General features: G+C 47.6%; 1 protein-coding gene across 1 annotated transcript in view; it reads right to left on the minus strand.

The window, feature by feature from the left end:
- Positions 1–5,324, minus strand: part of TRIB2 (tribbles pseudokinase 2) — a 30,235-nt gene extending 24,911 nt beyond the window's left edge. The window contains exon 1 of the mRNA XM_086926318.1: positions 4,111–5,324. Within this exon, the coding sequence (XP_086782444.1) occupies positions 4,111–4,386 (276 nt within the window). The 5' untranslated portion in view covers positions 4,387–5,324. The remainder of the gene's footprint in view (positions 1–4,110) is intronic.
- Positions 5,325–22,773: the final 17,449 nt, after the last annotated feature.

A 22,773-nucleotide genomic window follows, 5' to 3' on the forward strand; every position in this document is an offset into this window, starting at 1 on the left:
AAGCCCTCAGATAATGAATCACACCTCAAGAGTGCCTACTTCCTCTTAGACCTGTCACTACTCTCAATGTAAGCCTCCTCTCAGAGCCTATACCTTCTCTGCTGTAAATGCTTGGATTTGATGTTTACACATACCGCCTTTCACAGCGCCTCCCACTGTCCACCACTTCCCTGCCTTCCAGTCGAGTTCATAAAAAAGAAGTCCCACACAATTGGTCTTTCAAAGAATTCGCAATCAACCTTCATTGGCCCATAAACATTTTTGCAAAAGTCCCAATATGATTACCTGAAAGCAACAAGTGCACAACTGCGCCTAGGAAAATATTACATACAAAATAGATAACAATGCCCCCCCTGGAGTCGCACCAATGGGAATCAATGTTTGTTTAATAATACCTACTACCAAATGAACAAATCTCATCCGGAGTGCCAGGAATATGGGGGGGGGTCTGCATTTGGCATTACACAATAGCCAGCCTGTAAATATTTTGACAGCTTTTGGTCAATTAATATAGATCATAAGAGGATGCATAAAAGTACTCTTTCACTAACTGGGCAAAACTAATACGTTGAAGTGTCAGTCGTCCCTAAATGATATTGGGACAAAAACAAAGAAGCTTTTTAAAATAAATATACTTACTACAATGTGCCACTTGTGGCCTGCCCCAGCGCATTTGAGGTGCTCTCAAGTATAGCGTGTTCTATGCCAGGGACAGTGTTTATTTAATGCAAGTGTAGGCGTTACTGTTGCAAGCATGATTTCTACTCTGTATATTAAGTAGCAAGGCAAAGATTTCCTTGAAATCAAATAAGTAGCCAGGTTTATTGTCCAAAAGAAACAATTATACAGCTCAGCTTTGCAAAGCCAACGCGTGTTTTGCAAACATTTCATGGGCGCAATCTGATACAATGTATCAATAGTTCAAGAATGCTTTTGCATGACGTGATTGTGTGCATTTTTTTTGCTGACCTTACTCTCTTCAGTCTTTGGTATGGACTCAGTAATGTAGTTTCCGACCCGTCGTAGAAATGGTCAGTGTGTCGAGTCTAGTAGCTAATATGAAGAGTACCTGTTGAAGCTGAACTATATTAACTACACATTTCCTTGGCCGATAAACTGGCGGCGTGGTTACCTTTATATATAAAAGTTTTTTAACACATAACGGGGCAAACGTGAGCAGCGTCACTTGTGTATGGATGAAACAGGAACTTTGTTCCAGATGGACACACGACTGCTTCCGTGCACCACAGCACGACAAATGCTTGCCAGGTGCTCGCATTCTAGAATCACCATGTGAATACACCATCCACATTCCATACACTCTTAACAAACCATACCATACTACAAAGCGGCTAAAGACCCATGCTTGTAAGTCTGTGTGTACTGCGAGTCCTCGCCAGACCCAACACCACGGCCAAAGGAAAGGGTTGCGGTCCCGAAATGGAGACCTCGGGCCGGTGATGCAACAAAGGTACAATCCACAGAACAGCGGGGATCTGTTAGATTGCATCAGGAGGTGGTGTGCTGAAGGCCTGGTTAAGTGCGGCTGCGCTCACGTGTGCCCCAAGCACGAGTTGTCCTACTCACTGCACTGTGGGGCTTCAGCTTCACTAGCTTGCACTGAGTGCTCCAAGCACACGATGGTGCTGGGGATGGGCATCTTCACTAGCATGCACCGAGTGTGCTCCAAGCATATAGTCTACTGGCTGCACTGCTGAGGGTTCTAGGCCGCACCGAATTAGGGCGCTCGCCCATCTGCAGGCCGCCGCATCCGGTCCATGGGATCGCAGGGCTCGCTCCGCATGCCTCGCTGATGCGCGCGGCTTTTGTTCTTGGCCTTAGTCACAGAGCCGGCCGGCGTCCCATGCGGGCACACGTCAAGCTGTTTCCGGAAGCGATAGTAACTAAGCCGCGCGTAAGAGGGCGGGATATCCGGGGCGCAGCAAGGTGACTTCAGCCGTCGTTACCTGTGACCGAAGGGGGCTACAGCGGAGGGGGTTCCTTCGTGCACGCGGACGACGTTACTTATCTGAACTGGGGTGGCACCCCACGTGCCTGCCCAGCCGTCCGCCTAGGCGAGAACCGTGTGGGGTAGTTATTGAAAAAATAAATACAACGATGCCGTGCAAAGAAGGGGTGGGGGGGACGTGGTGAAGGAATTTCAAGACGCTTTGTGGGGTTCATGCGGAAGATTAACGTGCAGAAAAGGGTGCGAGGGAATCTTCCTAGTGAGTGCAGAGAACCTTGGTGGCGCTCAGTGGAGTGCCATAATCATGATCACAATAGCGCCTCTCCACTGAAGGCTGGCTCCCTGTTGGGGAGCAAAGGAAGTCACACGATGCATGCAGTCCAGAACTTGGCGCGTGAAGACTCGCTGTAAACAGTCGGCATCTCGACCCATCTAACTCGCTACAAATGTAGACCTGCACTAAAAATGGAAAGAGCCAAGTGCCAAACTAGTTTATACACGACTGGGTGAATTCAAGCTACGTTTCTGTAGTGGGATATGGTCCAGATGTTCACACTTTATATAGCCTGTATTTTTGCAAATATTTTTGTTTTATTTACATTAACCATTCTGAAAGCGTGTTTTCGTGTTACTGTTCACGCCCACGTGTTATATGCAACGCAAGCGAGCACAAATGGTCCCAATATTTACATAAAGTAAATAGAGTCGGGCTTAAACACTCTTGGCGGTAGGTTAGGTGGGCGCTATTACCGCATGTAGTAAAGTGCATTGTTCAATACGCCTCCCGGACCGTTCAGACGTTGCACACCGCATCAGGTCTTCGTGGCACTAAGCTTCTTTGCCACCTTTACTTCTACACAACTATTTTCATCAGGAAATGTATGAGGCAGGTGGGGAAATGTTGGCCTCGCGGTCACACGCCTCTGGTTCAAAGTTAGTTGCTGTACTCAACTGCGTGACTCGATTAGTACAACAAAAGAGCCGAGTGCCCATGAGTGGAGTAAACCTGCAGGAATTTGGCCATGGGCGAACATCACAAAGACAAAGTGGGTGCTTGCGTCACCCGTGCATAGCTGGTATAATTTTGGTTGTTTCTGTGCAGAGCCTGTAAAGAAGCGAGTCTCGTACTTCACGGCGCGTGGGCGAACCCCTCGCCCAACAGGCGCGCGCCTGCTACCATAAAACAACCTCCGGAGGTGCAATCCCGCCACATCCTGCAGGGTGCTCACCCAGACACCGCCCCCAAAAGGGGACACAAAGAAGAAGCGCTCACGTGCGGCGCTGCCACCTCCCCCCAGGCCTTTGTTTATAATTACCACCACGAGGCCCGGCGGATTTTGGAGGACGTGGCATTGGCGGGTGGCTGGAGCTGCCCTATCTAGTGACTGGAAACAAAGGGGAGCCGGGCACATGGGGGGGGGGGGGGGGACAAAGCGCTGCGGAACTCCAGTAAACGTGTGCGCTTTAGGACTGTGGAGTTGTTCTGGTTTAACTCAATGCAAGGGCAAAACACGGTAGCATGTGCAATCTGTATGGAAACATTGAAAACTTAGCAGCGGGTCTGAAGAAGCTGGTGAAAAGCGAGGGGAAAACTGACATGCATGGGAGTGATCCCCAATCAAAGTGACCTATATATCATTTTAGTACATATTAATTAAGGTTTGGCAGATAGAAGATTCACCATCTTGCCCCCACCAGGCTTCTGTAGTGCTCCAACGAGACCAGTGTACCTCTGGCATGTACCGGCCCTGGTGATGCCTGGTGTACCTATGGAATGGGTGGAAAGAATACTACTAAGAACAAAGCGCTACGCCCGCCCTGCAAATGTGAGCTCGCTACAGGATCGACTAATTTGTGCTTACCCCCTGCAAGGGCAAACAGCAAAAAGTTATGCTTGCAGTTTGCAACAGGCCAGTTGCCTTTTAAGAGTCAGCTATGCAAGTGACAGGCCACGCTCCACTGACACAAGTGCACCTGACTTGTGAATACATATAGATATATAAACATTATTTCCACAACTCCAAATAGCTAGGTCGCCTCTGCACACCCTAGGGCCAGCTGACCACGGCGATGCCCAGCATTTACCACATAAATCCACATCGTTTAATAACAACTGGGGGGGGGAGGGGGGTCACACTCACCTTGCAGAGCAGCTGTTGTCCGCTGTGCTGTTGCACAGCCAGGAAGGTGCGGTCCCCCTCCAGTGGCTCTAGCAGCAGGTAGTTGCCGATGCGCGAGGCGACGCCGTGCGGAGAGCTGGGACTCTCGGGCGGGCTGGGCGAGCCAAGGTTTGGGCTGAAGGCATCGGGGGAGCGGGTGCTGGCGGGCTCGTCCAGGTCCGTCTGCGCTTTGTGTCCGGTCCGCAGCCTCCCATAGCGCGGCAAGACGAGCATGGGGTTCGGCCATGGTATGCTCATGGGGACTTCGGCTGCACTGCAGCCGCCCGGCTGGTGTGTGATGCGGCTCGGCAGGGAAGGTTTCCCAGGTGGTGGCGGGTTCGGAGAGTAGTTCTCGAGCCCCGAGACAGTAAATGAGAAATTATTGCCGTCTTTTGAAAAAATTAACAGTCCTCGAGGGCTCCCAAGGTTCGGGGAGAAGGGCTCCCACTCACTGTGCTACAAAGAGAGGTTGAAAAGGCAAAGCATTAAACCCAGTTTACGCTTTTCTGTTGGATTTTGTAGTTACAATGACGATCCGATGCAGTCCATGCAAATAAAAAAAAAAAGTTGGGAATTGTGGTCACCCCCCCAAAAAATATCCAGATGATGCAGGGAGTGAGGTGGGGGTTAGTGCTGCATGATACCGGATTCTCCTCCTGCAGCAGGCGCTGCTGCCTGCCTCCAACCTGTAGATGGCGCCCAAGACCTTCGAAAGGTTGACGCCGTGCAACAAATGGAGCAGAAAAATACGAGGGACATTCGGTTCACAGCGGCCGGCAGCAGTAAAGAAGCTAAAGAGGACATTTAATTTTCGTGCACGCAGGGGCAAGCTGCAGGATGCACCATGCACTGAGGTATAATTAATGATTTAAGAGTGGAGCACAAATTCCCAGCGGTTCTCTTGTGCTCGGCCTCTCCAACGATGCAGTCACACGAGGACAAAAAAAAAACAAGCGAGAATACAGAGGGACGGTTCGGGGTTCACTTGTCCAGGTTTTGAGATGATTTGTTGTCTTTAGTCTAATTTCCTTAGCATTCCGCGGGGAAAAAAAGATCAAAAAAAGGGATGGCCGGGCCGATCCCTTTCAGCAAGACATCATCTCCGCTGCGGTGTGTGAGGGACTGGATACACTCGTGCGCCGCTGAGCCTGGCTCGCCACTCAATGTCAGCGGCACGCTGGAGCACAGAGCCCCCTATCTGTGGCGCCCGCCTCCTGTCTGCTATTGGCAGCTCCGGACACCCTCCTCTGTTTCTGTTGGCAGAGCCGCGCGCCAGTCAACGTCCCGGCGGCCAACCATGTTCCTGGTATCACAAAGGCCTGCTCGACGCTGTTCCCTTCTCATTTCTTTCCAGTTTCCTGGAACTTTCTCTACAGATAGACCATGGGTGCGATTTCAGCGTATCCCTCCGCCACTTTCAGTGTGTGGTATCCTTCCACGCACTTTATGTTTCAGGTTATGGGATAATGTTACACGCATAATTGCGGATCCCGAATAAATCTGTACGTTAAAAAAACGGGCCGTTTTGCATAAATGTCTATTGACCTGGAGTACCCCCTTCATTGTGTAGCGTGATCTATACGCACCTGGCTCTGCAGATGCTAGATTGTGCTTCGCACCTGGTTAGTCGGTAAGCGCACCCCTTTGTAAAACACTTCCACGAGGAGATGCTGAAAGGGGTTACACGCACCTTTTTCTTTTCTTATGAGGACTTGTCAACGGAGGACACGTGGGACTTTTTTGCAGTTTTCCCCGTATTAATACATGTGTTAGTCTGCTGCGTGCCCGGTGCATGCTGCTTGGCACAGAGTTGACTGCAGAACGAATTTTCTCAATGAAACCTCCCCCCCTCCCCCCTTTTTCTTGGCAACGTCGGTGTATTTACAGCTTGAATCCTTCAATGTATACAATTATGTGGGAGGAGTTCTGCCTCGGGGGCAGGTTTAATCGCTAATCCGCAAACCAGCAGTTAAAAAAAACCTTTACAAAGATATTGTGTAATTTGTAGCCTCGCCAAAATAGGGATACAGCCGGCATTGCGTAAGCAACCTGCAGAATACAAGGAATGTGTGTTCTCAGGAGGCGGGCGCGCTCTCCAGCTCTTTCCAGGAAGGATCCCATGGCGTGTTTTGACTCACTAGCGCCCTTGTTTCTACCTTGCGTGCTTTGAAGAGTATCTTATTTTACTGCATGGAAGCTTACAGCACGATGAGCAATACAGACAGCTGGTTCCCGGGCTTCAGCTTGAGTTTCCTTTTGTGAATGAAATTTGACAGTTGGCGTGTGCGTGCGTGCTGTACGTTTCACACTTTTGCAATCCAACCATCCGGAGATTTTGCATACGGCAATTATGTATATGTTTGTTTACAAACCAGCAGTAGCAAGAAACAAGGACCTTACCAAAAACAGGGTTGCACCAAATATGTCAGTACAGCGGCTAAGCCAGCAGTTCTCGCCTTTAAAAGGTGATAGCCTAACGGAACCCATGGCTTAGGCAAGGCTTAATGTTTAATTGCATTATCAAAAAGAAAAAAAAAACAGTTTGGGTTACCTCCGCGTGATGACATTTTTCTGCACGTCACCAAGCCTGTCAGGATGCTGCAGTGGCCGTTTTTTTTACTTTTAATTTGTTCCAAAGTGCAGACACCTGGAGTGGTAAATTAAAAAAAATAACAAGTGCTCAAAAATGCTTTTCAAGAGAAAAGGAGCGGTCGGTAGCAAGTCCCAACACATGAGCACTCTGAAAAAGAAAAGCAGTACATATAATAGAAAACGGAAGCAGCGGAAGTACATGATGAACAACCGAGTGCTTCAGATTTATGCTGAAGATCAGAGGCGCAACTAGAGACAAATTTCGGGGGGGGGGCTAAGAAAAAATTTCAGGTGGGTCTAATTCTTCCAGCCGTATGCAGAGTGGAGATGCAGGGGCTCTCTAAAAAGGGGTGAAAAAACAACAAAGCCTCATTACCAAGCAAACGGTCTTTTAAAGACCTGTGAAGTACTCTGGTGTGGCTGTGTTTGTGCCCGGGACGCTGTCTCAGCGGGGCTGACACACACGACAGGGGGGAGGGGCTGAAGCCCTTTGAGACCAATGGGCGTTGCACGCCTGGAGAGAGCCCAGAGATGGCTACATATTACACATTAGTGTTATGTAGTTTCATATTACATCTTTGTGTTGGGTAGTTAGCTTGAAAACCCTGTTTAAAATGTTTAGGTTTTATATACTTGCATGAATAAATTGTTGATATAACAGTGGGCAATGGTGAGGGACTTCGGATTTATGTGATACAATGGCTGCAGGGTTTACCACATAATTATAGATTTACCACAGTTGTCATCATTTTACTACCTATTCTTTAGAATTAACAAAGAATGTTGCTTCTAGCTAATGTTGATGTAGCCTTAAGGCTAGAGTGGTGGACCTTGGACCTGGGGAACCGGGTTCAAGTCTCAGCAACGATGCTCAACATCATGTGATTCGGGCAAATCACTTAATCTCCCAGTGCCTAACAAAAATGAATGTGTACATCTGTAACAAAACTGGTGCTCATGTAAAGCGCTCTGCGACTCGATATCTCGGGTCTAGTTTGTACTATATAAAACTCTAAAAATTAAAAAATATATATATAATGTGCCACCTAAATTGGAATTTTTTAGGCACAAATTAGATAACCTTGCTGCATAATGTGGTCCTCCAAGCCACATACTCTCAATATTCTTCACAATGTAAAGCTCCGCAGTGGTTTGGGGGATATCATTTTGATGATGACATATATATTCAATGGCAATCCCTGTGAAATATGGGTTCGTATACTACTGCATTCCATGTAATAAAATCACCTAAATATGTAGTATATTAGTACTAAGGAACATTAAAGCTGTGAATTCTTTGTGAACTCCATCTATCCCAAGACATTTATAATCCTAATTGGAACCAAGGAGAGAGCCACCCTCCTCGCAACTTCTCCAAACAGTCAGAGTGCAAAAGACAGAGACAGTATCTAAGGCCAAAATGTGACGCAGATCATGCCTCTAGGTAAGCAAGGGCTTGTAATTAAGAGTTGCTGCCACCAACAAGCAAAGGTGAGACACGTCACGCACTCACTCTCTTCTGCCTTGAAGTTGTGGGGCTGTTATTAACTTGAGACTGCATTAATATAACTGCATCTACAATGGCCCTCCAGCTTCACGGCTCAATCGGTTGCAGATGGCCCAGAATGTCTCACCTGTCTCAGCGTTGGGTAGAAGCGATCATGGTACAGTAGCAGCTTTAAATCCCTTCACTGGTTACCAGTTATAAGATGGAATCCTATTCAAACTTGACTGCTGGATGTATACATGTATACACTGCTGTAGGATGAATATATGTACTTGGTCCTCCTCTATCTATCCAGCAGAATCTCACTCTACTGTAACATAAAAAACCTAAGAACTCAAGATAAATTGTTTTTGAAAGTCCCACAAGTCAACTTTAAAATTAAGGCTTCAGAGCTTTTTCTGCCCCAGGCCCATGTATCTGATTGATTGATTGAGACCATATATAAAGTGCTCACAGCTACTTCAGTAAGAAGTGTTGCGATGCTCTGAGGAGAGTGACAGTACCAATCAACTCGGTCAGTAAGATCTGGACTCTCTCCGAGAATTGCTGAGATATCCGTCCAACTTGACTTGCTTTAAGAAGGCACTAAAAACACATATTTTGGTGTTACGGACCCACATAAGACCCGCACAAAGAGTCCCCTTTGTAGAAGTGCATGTGTGAGAAGTGGCCTGAAAGGTAGGCAGGATTCAAGCAGCGAGAGATACCACATTCAATCACAATATGGATTGACCCGACCCCTTATGAGAAAGGAGAACATCATATCATGAAATCCTTGTTTAGTTCATTTTAAAGCTCTTCTGTTTTGTTCATTTATTTAGTAAGGCATTGGAGTGCTGTAGATAGTTGTAGCAATAGGGAGAAGAAGCAGGGCAAAGTATGAGCCCTGCTAACTTGTCAATTTCTCCTACAGGGAGAGATCTCTTTCAATGGCAATGTCCTTATATTATGTTCAGGTGGCATACGAGGCTCCTTCTGCTGCCACGGGGCCTTGTGAATACATCACAGCGACCAGTCAGCGAGCCAGGCCGAACTCATCAGGGCGCACTAGAAAACCTTTAACAGATCAATACGTCGCTTCTCTCAGCCAATGTTTTCTTAAGTATTTTTATTATACAAATAAGAATGGCCGAGATGTGACTTTATATGCAGTGTGTGCTACAGAGGAGAATTCCATCCGTGTTGTCAGAGCGCAAAATGTTTGAGCACTGCGTGGAAGACTCAGAAATGTTACTATCCAGTGCTACCGTGTCCACTCCTCGTGAACTGGATGTGCACGACTGAGGTACAGGAAATGGACCCCCATCATCTCAGTGAATAATGTCTTACTGCTACAGACACTCCTCGGATATGCTGTGTCACTTCTGGTGACGCTGGTGGTAATTCACCCACTCCTGCCTGTGACGTTCTGTATCCAGACACCTAATAGTGGCCTTGATGTTGCAGTTTTATTTTGGAACACTTAACTGCCTGGGCACAACAACGGCAAGAAACAGGGCCCCAAGGCACAATGATGTCATCGTGTGTAAATGGTAGTAGAGCTCTGATGCCTAACAGGGCCTGGTTCATGCTGCAGTAAATTGAAAAATAAATACAGAAAATGCATTCCATAATTCCCACGTGGAAGCACTCTGTCTGCAAACAAGAGCTATTCTTACTCACAATATTATGTCACGGTTAAGACTCCAAACACTTCACATATAATATGAATGCAAAGGCTTTGCCTCATCCAGTACAGCCACCAAGATTTCAATTTATACATTCCTGCGCTCATGTGATGTTTTGGCAGGCAAAGCACAGATTACACTGTCATTTATTTACACCTTATATCTATGGTCCTATCCCCCGCGTCTTTCAATTAAAATGCCCCAAAGACAAAACAGTTACCGAAGGAAACGATGCCAGCCCTTCTACTATAGTGAAACCAAAGCGCCATCAAATGTTTACCAAGATGTGCTGCTTAATTAAGGAGGAAATCTTCACTGTGCGTTTAGCTCACCAAATGTACAAGTGCACTTTTCTAACCCACGTCATTTCCTAATTGTAAGAGAGCTGCAATATGTAAGCAGGTCTGCGTCGTTTTTTTTCTTCTCAAAAGCCTAATTTAAAAGTAAATGGTCTTCTTAAGACCTGTTAACTACTCGGGTGCGGCGGCAATTAGATGCTCGCCAGCCCCAGCCCGCGAAGCTTTGTCAGCCCGGGCTGACACACACGACGGGGGGGGCTGAAGCCCCGTGAGCCCAATGGGTGTTGCGCGCCTGCTGAAGATCATACTCTAAAAAACTCGAAGGTCCTTATTATATACTTTCACACAGAATATTACATTGCAAAAGGCACTGTGTGCATGCCCGCAGTGCATGCGACCCCGGAGGACCTTGAATACAAGTGCACAGGCGGAACACCTGATTTGATGATGAATGTCAGGAAGGTAGAAGGGTGGTAAACAGGAGCCGCCGTCACTCGAAGCTAAATCCAAGGGACATAAGTTTAAGAACAGCAATGATAGCAGCGAAAACTGCTTTCCAAAAATTATGTGCTCACAAAAGGAGAGTTCTGTAGGATAAACTGGGAGGACATGCTAGCGATCTTGGTTGACAGGGATAACAGGGGCGGCTCTAGGCTCATGGTGACCCTGGGCAGGGAGCAAAGATAGGGGGCCCCGGAAGAGGGGGTCAGGGCGGGGCGGAGCCCCCCGGAGCTCAGGAGTGGGGGCGTCAGGGTGTTAGGAAGTGGAACAGAGCCGGAGGCCGCCAAATCCCTGCCAGGGGCCGCCACGCAAATGTGTATCCATCCTCAGAGGATTATTATATTAAGGATCTGCATTGGCGTGGTGGCCCCTGGGGTTTGGTGGCCCTGTGCAGGTGCACATCTTGCACATGCCTAAGGCCGGCCCTGGGGATAATAAGCTGGTTTGGAATCTAGTGAACTCTGCAGGGGCGTAGGAGACATTAAAATTCTGGGGGGGACAGGGACAACCTTGTGGACTTTCCATTGACCCTATACAAATCACCGTCCGTTAAACAAATACAGTCGCATCGTTTTGAAGTGAAATATTGAGAAAAGCAGGCATGTAGTCACAGCTTGCATTATGCTTTATTGTTGTTTACATTCACATAGTAATCAGACTAAATGTTAAAAAAAACAGGTATATGAATCTTGCATCTTCATGCACCAAGCAAAAAAGGTCGCTGACTCAGGGTGGGGCGTTGTGTTTGCAAGTGCATTTTGGTTTGAAACGTACCTGCTGCTGCGTTCCTGGTCTCCAGCAATTTCCAGGTAACAATAAAAATGTGAAGATAACTCTGGTATTTAATGTTCTTTATTGAGAGAGATCGGAGGTTTGTCTAGTGGAAGTTTTGACTCATAGTAAGGTAGCCACAGTGGGGTAATATGCCTGCTGCAAAGAACGTGTACCACGTAGATCACAAAATGCATATAATGTAAATAGGTCAGCGAGTTACTGCTTTTGTCTGAGATATTCTTTTGCTATTTGCAGTTTATAAGTTAAAATCCTAGCATTGAACAGTGAGCTATTAACCGTCATCAAAGAGCTGCATGAAAATTGCAAGGTATTTATTAGAGCGTTATGATTTTTCCCCAGTCTTTCATCATCCTACAGTTGGAAAATGAGTTCATTAGGATGGAAATCAATTCTGATTATTAAAGAGAACCCCCATCATGGTGTTTTGTTTAAATTCTGGGTTTGTGCTTCTCTAGTGTTGCAAAGCCATCTGTGCCCTGGGCACTCCCCAACTTTTTGTTGACTTGTACTGGTGGTACCTCACTCTGACTGACCCTGGCCCCTCTGACTAACCATGCCCAGGTCCAGTGCTATGTTGAAAGAGACACTTACAAATACAGTAAAAACACCTACATACAATAGGGTGCACTATGGGATGGGTACCTCCATGATTGACATGACCTCTCCTATACGGCCCTAGTACATAATAGGGAATGAGGATTGAAACGACCTTTAGGTCCCTAGTATATATTAGGGCATAGTGGTTTAGAGGCCAGCAGCCCTTACTGCACCTGCATGTGTGTACTGCTGTAGCCTGAGGTCAATTTAAAAGCAGGCCCGTGTTGGAGGACTGCTTTTAAAATGCATATTCTATTGCAGGACAGGAGCCTCCAATTATGCTAGTCTCATTTCTTTATTTAGAAATGCCCAGCAGCCATGTAAAACTACAATACCCAGAAACACTTGGGTCACAACCATAGAGTCTGTAATATAAATAGCCATGAAGACAATCCCACTTCCTCTTTCTTTGCTGCTCCGCAGCCAGATAAGTGCTTTCCTTCTTATTGTCATTACTATTTGATTGTATTTACGCTGTTTTCATTAGCGCTGTGCTCGCGCTTGCTGCCGCGTTGGGTTAGCGCTTGGTTCGCGCTTTTGTTTCGCTTCGGCGCTTTTCACATTTTGTGGCCGCTTCATTTCCGGGTTTGCGGCGCTCGCGGCAGGGAGCGTGTGTCACCTCCCGGGTCTGGGCGCGTGTCGCCTGTGTTCCCGCTGTTTGTGGATAGGAGCTTAGGGGTAGAGCAGCATTGCGCGCATCCAGCGCGAGCTGCTCATTGTCTGTGGGGCAAGCCGGTCACCGCGCATGCGCGGTAAGCATTTCTATCGTTCCTCGCATTCCTCAGGGGACGGAGCCGGCTGACTGTTCGTCTTTGAGACAACGACGCCCACGGCCTCACAGCTGTACCCTATTGGCGCCGGAGCTTGAGGAAAAGGCCCTGGTTGTTACTTGAGCATAGGCTTTGCCTAGAGTGAGGTTTTTTTTTGCCAGCAAGCCCTCCCTCCACCCTCTAACAATGTTTTTGGTGCAGTTTGACTGCTTTGTATTGCTTGCTGCGGGATTTTTTCACTCCCCAGACTTTTGCCACTGGCAAACCGGATCTTTTTAGTCACCAAGTGGGCATTACTATCTACACTACCTGTGTACCATGAGTGAGTCATATTATTACGATGAGGAAGGTGACTATGAGGAGGAAGGGCCAGAATTCCTGGAGCATGACTTGGTGGAAGCTCTAGACAAAGGGGTTCAACATTCAATGAATAAAGCGCTTGTTCGCACCATTACCCCCCTTAAACGCCATTTAACCAAATATGCGCAACAACAAGGTTGGGTGCATGCGTCAAAAAAATCTACAACTTCTCCAGGCAATCCACATGCCTCTGACTTTCGCAGGGTAGCTCAAACCTTATCCTCTACAAAATCCAAATCTTTCGCAGACGAGGTGGACAGTGATGACCAACACTCTTCTTCATCCTCGGAGGTTATTCCTCCTCCTCCAAAAAAGAGAAAATGCAAGGAGCATTTCGTGGATGCCCCAACTCATCCTCCTCTGCTAACTTTTGAGCCGGCTGATATTGTCCATCCGCATTCCACTGCGTGGCTCCCTTCCCCTGCTGTGGCGGAGTATGTGCAACAGCATATCCGTCAGCCATTTGAAAAGGAGGTTCGTGAACGTCTGCGGTCAGAGTGTCCGAGACCTGATTTGGCAGATAACTTGGCGGACACACCAGAGGTGGATCCCACCATGGTGACATATTTGAAAAAATTCGCAAAGGACCCTAAGAAGGGTTTGGATCGGTCCTGGCGTGCTTGCCTGGACAAAGTTTTGGATCTCCTTGGACCTCTTACCAAAATTTTAGATCTAGGCTTTGTGGCCAAGGAATCCTCTACCATGGTAGAACCCGATGAGTTAATTGAATGGGCACAGCGGGCGATTTGCCAATTAGGAAACGCCAACTGCGCCCTCTCTAGTGAGAGACAGAGGTCCATCCTCCTCAAGCTGGACCCTAAACTAGCAGAGCTTTCCGCATCTAGTCGGGGGCTGCAGCGCAGGGCTTACTTTTCGGTCAGCCTTTTTTGAAGGAGCTGACGCAATTTGTGAGTACTTTTAGTAGTATTGATAAAGCCCAGGCCTCACTGAAACGGGCCATGCGCCCGGTTTTCAACAGGGCCGGACGAAACAGGGGACGCTCGTCCGGCCGTGGTCAACAACCACCCAACCAGAGAGGGTATCAGTCCCATAGAGGAGGTCAGCAGGATTCCGGCTATGCCCAGCGCTCCAATTTCTATCCTTCCAGAAAGGGCCGTGGCCAATACAAGAAAGGACGCTCCGGAGGCTCCTTCAGCGGATATCAAGATTCCGCCACTTCAGGTGAGCTTAATTCCTGCATGCAGTGTTGTTCTGGGGGGCAGAATACACCATTTCCTAGACAATTGGCGCTTGATCTCCAGCGATGCATGGGTGCTGGAGACGGTTCAGGGGTACAAAATCGAGTTTTATCAACCCCAAAGTAAGTCCCATCCTCCCTTTCCCCTTTGTTCTCCAAAACGAAATCAAGAGTTCATCACAGAGGAACTCAAGTCACTTGTCTTGAAGGGGGCGATTGTGCCGACCGTACGTCATCCGAAGGGGTTCGTCAGCACAGTCTTCCTTGTAGAAAAGAAGGGAGGAGGATCGAGGTTAGTACACAATTTGAAGGAGTTCAACGGGGGAGTGGTCTATCGCCACTTCAAGATGGAGGGTATCCATCTGTTGAGGGATCTTCTACGGGAACGGGATTGGATGGTTCGTCTGGATCTCAAAGACGCTTACCTGTCTGTTCCAATTTTCCGTCCGCATCGCCGGTTCCTTCAGTTTCAGTGGCTGGGGACTTGGTACCAGTATCAGGTTCTGCCCTTCGGTCTTTCATCAGCACCTTGGTGCTTCACGAAACTGTTGAGGCCGGTTGTGGAGTTGCTTCGCAGTCGAGGGGTACGCTTGATCATTTATTTGGACGACATCCTCCTTCTGGCGGATTGTCCAGTTAAGCTGATGTCTCATCTGGAGTGGACCATCGAGCTTCTCCAATCCCTCGGATTTCTAGTGAATGCTCCCAAATCTGTGCTAAATCCCACTCAGGTGATCGATTTCTTGGGGTTCAGGGTCAACTCCCTCACATGTCAACTTCTTTTGCCCAATCAGAAGATTCGGTACATCAAACGGGAATTGACTTCTGTTATCTAGAGTCGGACTGTGTCATTGAGATCGTTAGCACAAGTTGTCGGTCTCTTAGCTTCTTCTCTGCAGGCGATCTTCCTGTCTCCGCTGCATTACAGAGCGTTGCAGCGTCTGAAGATTCGTCATCTTCAACATGGTCTCCGTTATTCGGATCAGGTTCCTCTCTCGGAGGAAGTGAGATCGGAGATGCAATGGTGGTTGGATCATATGGAGGCTTGGAACGGACGAGCCCTCTTTGGATCGCTGGAAATTTCTTACCCGTCTTTTCGTGCGCATCCAAAACTTTGTGTTGTTCAGTGCCTTAAAGATTATGAGGTAAGTACATCTCTCTTTCGCTCTGATATGCAAGGTCAATTATTGATTGCGTTGCAGAAGCCCTTTCGCCCCGGTACCCCAGCACCGTTGGCTAGATGGGTACGGTGGCTCATGGCGGAGGCTGGCATTGATATGTCTGTGTTTGGGGCTCATTCTGCACGAGGTGCCATCGAATCGGATGCCAGTCGTTGGGGCTGGGGGGCCCGCTGCGGTCCGATCTCGACGGGAGGCCGTTGGTCTCCCCAGGAACTCTCGCTCCACATCAACTGTTTGGAGCTGCTGGCGGGTTCCTTCGCGATCCGGTGCCTTTCACCTCTTCAGTCCAACTGCTGCATACTTCTCCAGATGGACAATGTATCAGCAGTTTGGTACATCAACAAACTGGGGGGGATTCGGTCGAAATTACTGGCGGAGATTGCCAAAGAGTTTTGGCATTATTGTCTGCAACACAGGATCACGGTTATTGCGGAATATCTTCCTGGATGCCACAATCTAGTTGCGGATTGGAACTCGAGGTACCTGAAGGACTTCAGCAACTGGAGGCTCCATCCTCGTGTGTTCTGCCAACTCATTCGGGCTTGGGGACCTTGTCAGATCGACCACTTTGTGTCCCGCCTCAACACCCAACTCCCGCAGTTCTTCAGTTGGAGACCGGATCCGGAGGCTCTAGCCACGGATGCTTTTCTTCAGCCGTGGCCGAGGTCCCTGTGTTATGCGTTTGCTCCATTCATGATGATACCCAGGGTTCTGGCTTACACAAAACGCTACCAGACGGAGTAGATTCTGATTGCTCCTCTGTGGAGGGCTCAGCCGTGGTTCCCGGTTCTCCTGGAAATGGCTTGTGCAATTCCATTCATTCTTCCTCAGAAGTGGAATCTCCTGCTAGATCCGCATCCCCCTGATTCGGTCAGGCTCTCTCTTCTTCTTGCGTGGCAGATTTCGGGGAACGCTGGGCGGTCCCAGGCCTTTCTGCAGACGCTGCCAAATTCATCAGCAACGCCTGGGCCCCTGGTACTCACAAACGTTACAGAGGCTCTTGGAAACGTTGGAGTGATTGGTGTGTTCAACTGCAAGTTGATCCAACATCAGCTGATGTCTCTTTAATGGTCAATTTTTTGGCATCTTTGTCTTCTTCTGGTTTGGTGTATCGCACGGTGAACAATTTTCGTTCCGCTATTTCTGCGGGTCACCTTCTGGTGGACGGTAAACCGGTCGGGGAGCATCCTTTAGTGGCTAAGGTACTCAAGGGTATTCGCCTTGCAATCCCGCCACGTCCCAAATATGTTTCATTGTGGGACGTGTCTATTGTTTTGCGGTTTTTGGAGGCTTGGCTGCTCAATTCTTTATTATCCCGAAAACAACTGTCGGACAAGCTTACTATGTTGTTGTGTTTGGTTTCATGCAAACGGGTGTCAGATGTCCGGGCTTTGGATCTAGCCGGGCGTAGTTTTACCCCTGAGGGCGTCACTTTTCGTCTCTCCAGGCGTACCAAAACTAATACCACTGTTATTTCTTACCCGTCTTTTCGTGCGCATCCAAAACTTTGTGTTGTTCAGTGCCTTAAAGATTATGAGGTAAGTACATCTCTCTTTCGCTCTGATATGCAAGGTCAATTATTGATTGCGTTGCAGAAGCCCTTTCGCCCCGTTACCCCAGCACCGTTGGCTAGATGGGTACGGTGGCTCATGGCGGAGGCTGGCATTGATATGTCTGTGTTTGGGGCTCATTCTGCACGAGGTGCCATGGCCTCTAAAGCCTTCTCCTTGGGAGTTACATTGTTTGATATTATGAAGGCCGCTGACTGGTCATCTGATTCTGTTTTCAAGTCTTTTTACTTTAAGCCTATTGATAATGTTGCTTCTGTGGTGGTGAATAAGCTTTAAACAAGCATAATCGTAGCCTCCTGTCCTGCAATAGAATTCAAAATTTGCAAACATTCGTGGCAAGAATTTTCAGTTCTATTAAGGAGGAGGAGGCGAGGATTATCCCACCCATTGTATGTACATTATTCTTACTGATAAATGTTCAGGAATTGATTCATGTTCAAATGTTACCATTGATTTGTTTTTCTACCCACCCTTCTTTGACATGTTCTTGTGTATACTGGATGTGTATTACGGCTCTGTGTCTCTTTTCAGGATCTGATCCCAAGTGACGTCTCTACAGTGCGGCGTGGATGTTCCTGCCTTCTTCTTTGAGGATTGTGTTTCCTGTTTTTCCTTCGGCCGTTGCAGTGCTGAACTTTCCTTCGTTGCCCTGGACTGGGGTTTGCTGTTTTTACATTGACTTTTAATGTACTATTTTCTGGTATTCTGTAATATCTTCTCGCCAAAGAAAGAGGAAGTGGGATTGTCTTCATGGCTATTTATATTACAGGCTCTATGGTTGTGACCCAAGTGTTTCTGGGTATTGTAGTTTTACATGGCTGCTGGGCATTTCTAAATAAAGAAATGAGACTAGCATAATCCTCGCCTCCTCGTCCTTAATAGAATTGAAAATTCTTGTCACGAATGTTTGCAAATTTTGAATTGTGCCCAATCTTGACTTTTGGGTTTGGGGCACTTACAAATTGATTAAACTACAATGTTGGGGCATATTAGGTATCCCCAGGGGTGCCCCTAGGGGTTAGAGGTCAGGTATCTAAAAGGAGGACCCTTATAAAATGAGTGTTATATGCCCTGGGTTTAGTGAAATTGCACATTTTACTGCCTACATTGTAGCATAGTGCTTCACAAAATCAGCTTTTGTGCTAGGAGCACTGTGAAATGAGGATATGCAATATTTTGATATAATCAGAACCCCTAAAGTCTTTCCTATGTATTCTAGGGGTAGGGGTCCTGTAGGTATAAGGAGGATCCTTATATAGGCCCTGGTATTTGAGAAATTGGCCAGTTAATTTTTCCATTGCAGATCCCCAGCCCATAGATTAACATTGCAAGAGGTTATTAATTAATAACTGGAGAAAGGAAAGCCGTAGAACTAGGATTAAAGGACTCGGAAGAATGTTAATGATAAATGCAACCATGTGGTATTGTTGAATTTATTCTAAAATGTACAGCCTAAGTGGATTGAACTGGCTGTTTGAAGAGGTGATAAATGACCCCTAGAGTTGGGAGGCCTGTCTGGAGTAGAGGTTTCTGGGCATAGGAATGCCAGAGCCAGGGGGAGGGGTAGTAAACAATGCTCTTCAAGAGAAGAAGACAAGCTGGAAAAATCACTAATTTACACCTCTCCTACAGTCGGATGGGGGGATTAAGGAGGAATTCCCAGATGTAAGGGAGTGGACCTAGGTAGATGAAGCCATCCTGTAAGCTAGTTTAGTTAGTTCTACTCCCTCTGCTGGAAAATCAGCCATGATGAATTTTGGAGAAAATGTGCTCTCTTTGGGAAAATAATGCCACACTTTAGAGTACAGCTTTCCAAACTGTGTGGCGCGACACGTTACTGTATCGCGCCCCATGCGTAGGTGTGTTGCGCGATCAGCATGCTGTTTAGATCACCCCCGTGGGCCTTCCAGCAACAGGCAGAGTGGCGCTGCAGGGGCTCTAATATGAACAACAACAAAGCCTTATTAGCACGGTAAATGGTCTTTTAAAGACCTGTGAAGTGCTCGGGTGCGGCTGTGTGTGTGCCCGGGAGCCGTCTGTGTGTCCGGGGCTGACACACACGACGGAAGGGGGCTGGGGGGGGATTCATTTGTGGACAGTCCATTTGGCAAAGGGCACTTCAATGGGTGAATACAGTGGGTTATTGGGTCCAAGGGGTTGGTCTGGTGTTTGGGGCAGCCCCGGGAACGCGGTGCATTGGAAAGAAAAGCTGCCAAGAAGCCCTATAGAAGCTTTCACATTTACATCATTCTGCACGCTGCAGCTTGTAACCTTACGAAAACAAAAACAAACAATTCCGTTCAATGGAGAATGCCCTTGTGAACCATGGGCATGGAGGAGTGCGGGGGAGGGAGTGGGGAGGGGCGCTGCGCACCTGCGCACCATTAATACAGGAAAATATTAAAACGATTTAAGAATGAAAGCAACATTTTTTCTTCTTTGTCACAGACCCTTATGGAACCCACAGAATATGTTGGTCAGGGGAAGAGGGAGGGAGTGAGACAGAGAGGGAGGAAGACAGAGAGAGAGAGTGAGACAGACAGGGAGGGAGACAGAGAGAGTGAGATCGAGAGAGTGAGACAGACAGAGGGAGACAGAGGGAGAGAGAGTGAGATGGAGGGAGACAGGGAGAGGGACAGAGAGGGAGGGAGGGAGACAGAGAAGGAGGGAGTGAAACAGAGAGAGAGTAAGACAGAGGGAGACAGACAGGGAGGGAGACAGAGAGAGTGAGACAGAGAGAGTGAGACAGACAGAGGGAGATGGAGGGAGAGAGAGTGAGACGGAGGGACACAGTCAGAGGTTGAGGGAGTGAGACAGAGAGGGAGGGCGGGAGACAGTCGGAGGGAGAGGGAGTGAGACAGAGGGAGGGAGACAGAGAGGGAGTGAGACCGAGAGGGAGAGAGGGAGGGAGACAGTCGGAGGGAGACAGATGGAGGAAAAGGCCTCCTCCGCCACTGATTCCCTCTCTAGTACCCTTTAACAGTGCCCCTCAAGTCTCTAAAACCACTGTCTCTCAGATTTCTATGTCTGACAGCTGTCGAATAGTCCTACTTTTATGTCGATGGTTAATGCAAACCGTAGTCCTACTTCTATGTAGCAAGAACAGGCTTGAGTGTTGTGTGGAAAAGCAAACCCAGCTGAAGCCAGGATACTAGATCAAAAGTGTGGCCATGAAGAGCAGAGTTTTACGAGACAGAAGTCCTCCAAAAACATGCAACATTTTGGGATTCTAGACCACAGAGATTTAGTCTAGTGCAGAAACTGGTGACCTAGTGCGAAATGTGTGATTCTGGGCAAATTAGTTGACCTCACTGTGCCTAAAATTGTAAATATGTGTGGAATGTAACGTGATTGTAAATATATAAAATGTAATATCACAAATGTGCAAATCTCCTGTTCATGTTCTGTTACCAACCATGTGGGTTTTCTTCAGATCCATACAAACATTCGTACATAATCTGGGGGTGGATGTGTGTGGGGGTGTGTGTGGGGTTGTGTGTGGGTGGGTGTGTGTGGGGTTGTGTGTGGGTGTATGCGGGGTTGTGTGTGTGTGTGTAGGGATGTGGGGGTGGGGTTGTGGGGGTGGGGGGGTGTTGGGGTTGTGGGGGTGGCGTGGGTTGTGTGTAGGGGGTGTGTGTGTGGGGTGTGTGTGTGTGGGGGGGTTTTGTGTGTGGGGTTGTGTGTGGGGGTTGTGTGTGTGAGTTGTGGGTGGTTCTGGCTAGCTCACTGCACTCGCTCGCGTTACCGTGTCCCTGAAATCTTTTTCACAAAAAGGTGTGTCACCAACATGAAAAGTTTGGAAAGCTGTGCTTTAGAGGATGTGGTCATACCCTGGAGCATTGCCCTGCACCTCAATAGACAGGAGTGCCTTCCTTCTTGACCCAGACAACTTGGAATAAGTATCTGAAAGGGACAAAGCCTCTCAGATGATGCTGCTTCAAACTTCGGAGAAGAAGGGTCCCTGCTGAGGAGTTTTATTTGAACCAACCTGTCCCTGGACTGAAGATTGTGCCTGTTTCACAATCTGGAATTACAGTCCTATGGACTACCTTGCTTCAAAAGGACTAAAGAGAGGCCTCCCTGCAAGCTGAAGGTTAACCGAGCACACCTGGACCACCAAGAATTCCCAGCCTGGAGAACTACCAGTGAATTTGAAACGGTTTTGTCCAAGTGGATTGTGGTAACTCAAGTCCATTTCAAGGACCATCTTGGAGATTCCAGACCCTTGGAGTAAGTTTTGGACACTTTGAGACCCTTTGGAAAACTTCAAGAAGAAGTTCCAGAGGTTTGGAGAAGTTTGGAGCAACTTTGGTAAAAAGCTCCATAAGTGGACTGACTCACTCTGGTCAGCCAAGCCGACAACCAACAACCATGAGTTGGCCTGCCGTCCAGGTTCCTCCCGCTGAAAAGCTCCAGAGGTCCGACTTCCAGAGTTTGATCGGGCGTAGGCGGAAACCCAAGCTGGTGAACCCTCACCGAATCCGGCCTAGTGAAAAGCATTGAGGGACCCTGCAAGAAAAAGCTCTGCAAACATTTCTAATTCCGAACTTAGAAAAGGTGACCAACCATGAGAGCCAAGCCCCGCACCATCAACTGTGTGCCAGCATGCATCCCTAGCTCGTACCGCTGGAAAGCTCCGGAGGTTGGACTTCCATAAGTTTGACCAGGAGTTTGTTGCAAGGCAAGCCGGCGAACCCTCACCGAATCAGGGCTGGCTGAGAGCTTTGACGGACCCCGTGAAGAAAAGCTCCAGAAAAGGTACTAAGTCAGAAGGTAAAAACTTTGACCGAGACCTACCGCAAGGAGTAGCTCCAAAGGGCTTCATCGTGGTCGGCCTGAAACTTTGACTTTAAGCAGGTCCAGCGTGATCAGATGTACCAAAAGGGGATATACGTTTATATGTGCTATATTGTGCAAAATTCTTAAAAAGTCATATTCCCGGTTCCCTACATTGGATTTTTTTCATTTTAAAGAGAAAAATATTTTGTATTTTTATAAATTGGTGTTGGTTTTTTATTGTGTGTTGTGTCTTAATTATTTACTGAATTGGTGTTTTTAAATGCTTTACATACCTGCTCACAGCCAAGCTACCAAGGCTTGAGCATGAGAATAATTTTCGAAGACCGGTACGGAGCTATATATTGAGGTAGGGTCCTTATTGCCGGGGACAGATAATCATTTGCCCCTACTATTAACCCACTTTCCAACATCCAGACCAAGCACTTTTAAACAATACTGTCTACAAATATGGATGACATGTGACTTCTACAAACTGTAGTTATATTTAACATTTCCCTTTACACAGATTTACACACCTATGATTGACTGCCTGTGTGGTGTGAATGATGTAAAGTGCTGACACCCTGCACTGGCATGAGTGGCGCTATATAACTAATTAAATGCATCTGAGAGAGTGGTTATGGAGACCTTTGCAGCACTATTAAAGGGTGGTAGTGAGGGAATCCGTGGTGGAACTTGGTTGTTGAATACCAAGGCTGTCTATCTGATTTCATCTCCTGCCTCCTTTATCCGCCAGCATACTCTACCTCCACATTATCTCACTCTTCCAGGTTCTTTCTCATCTTTGCTTTCTCCTTTTTTTCTGTT

The sequence above is a fragment of the Lissotriton vulgaris genome, chromosome 6 (genome assembly GCF_964263255.1).
Source record: "Lissotriton vulgaris chromosome 6, aLisVul1.2, whole genome shotgun sequence".
In the NCBI taxonomy this organism is placed as follows: domain Eukaryota; kingdom Metazoa; phylum Chordata; class Amphibia; order Caudata; family Salamandridae; genus Lissotriton; species Lissotriton vulgaris.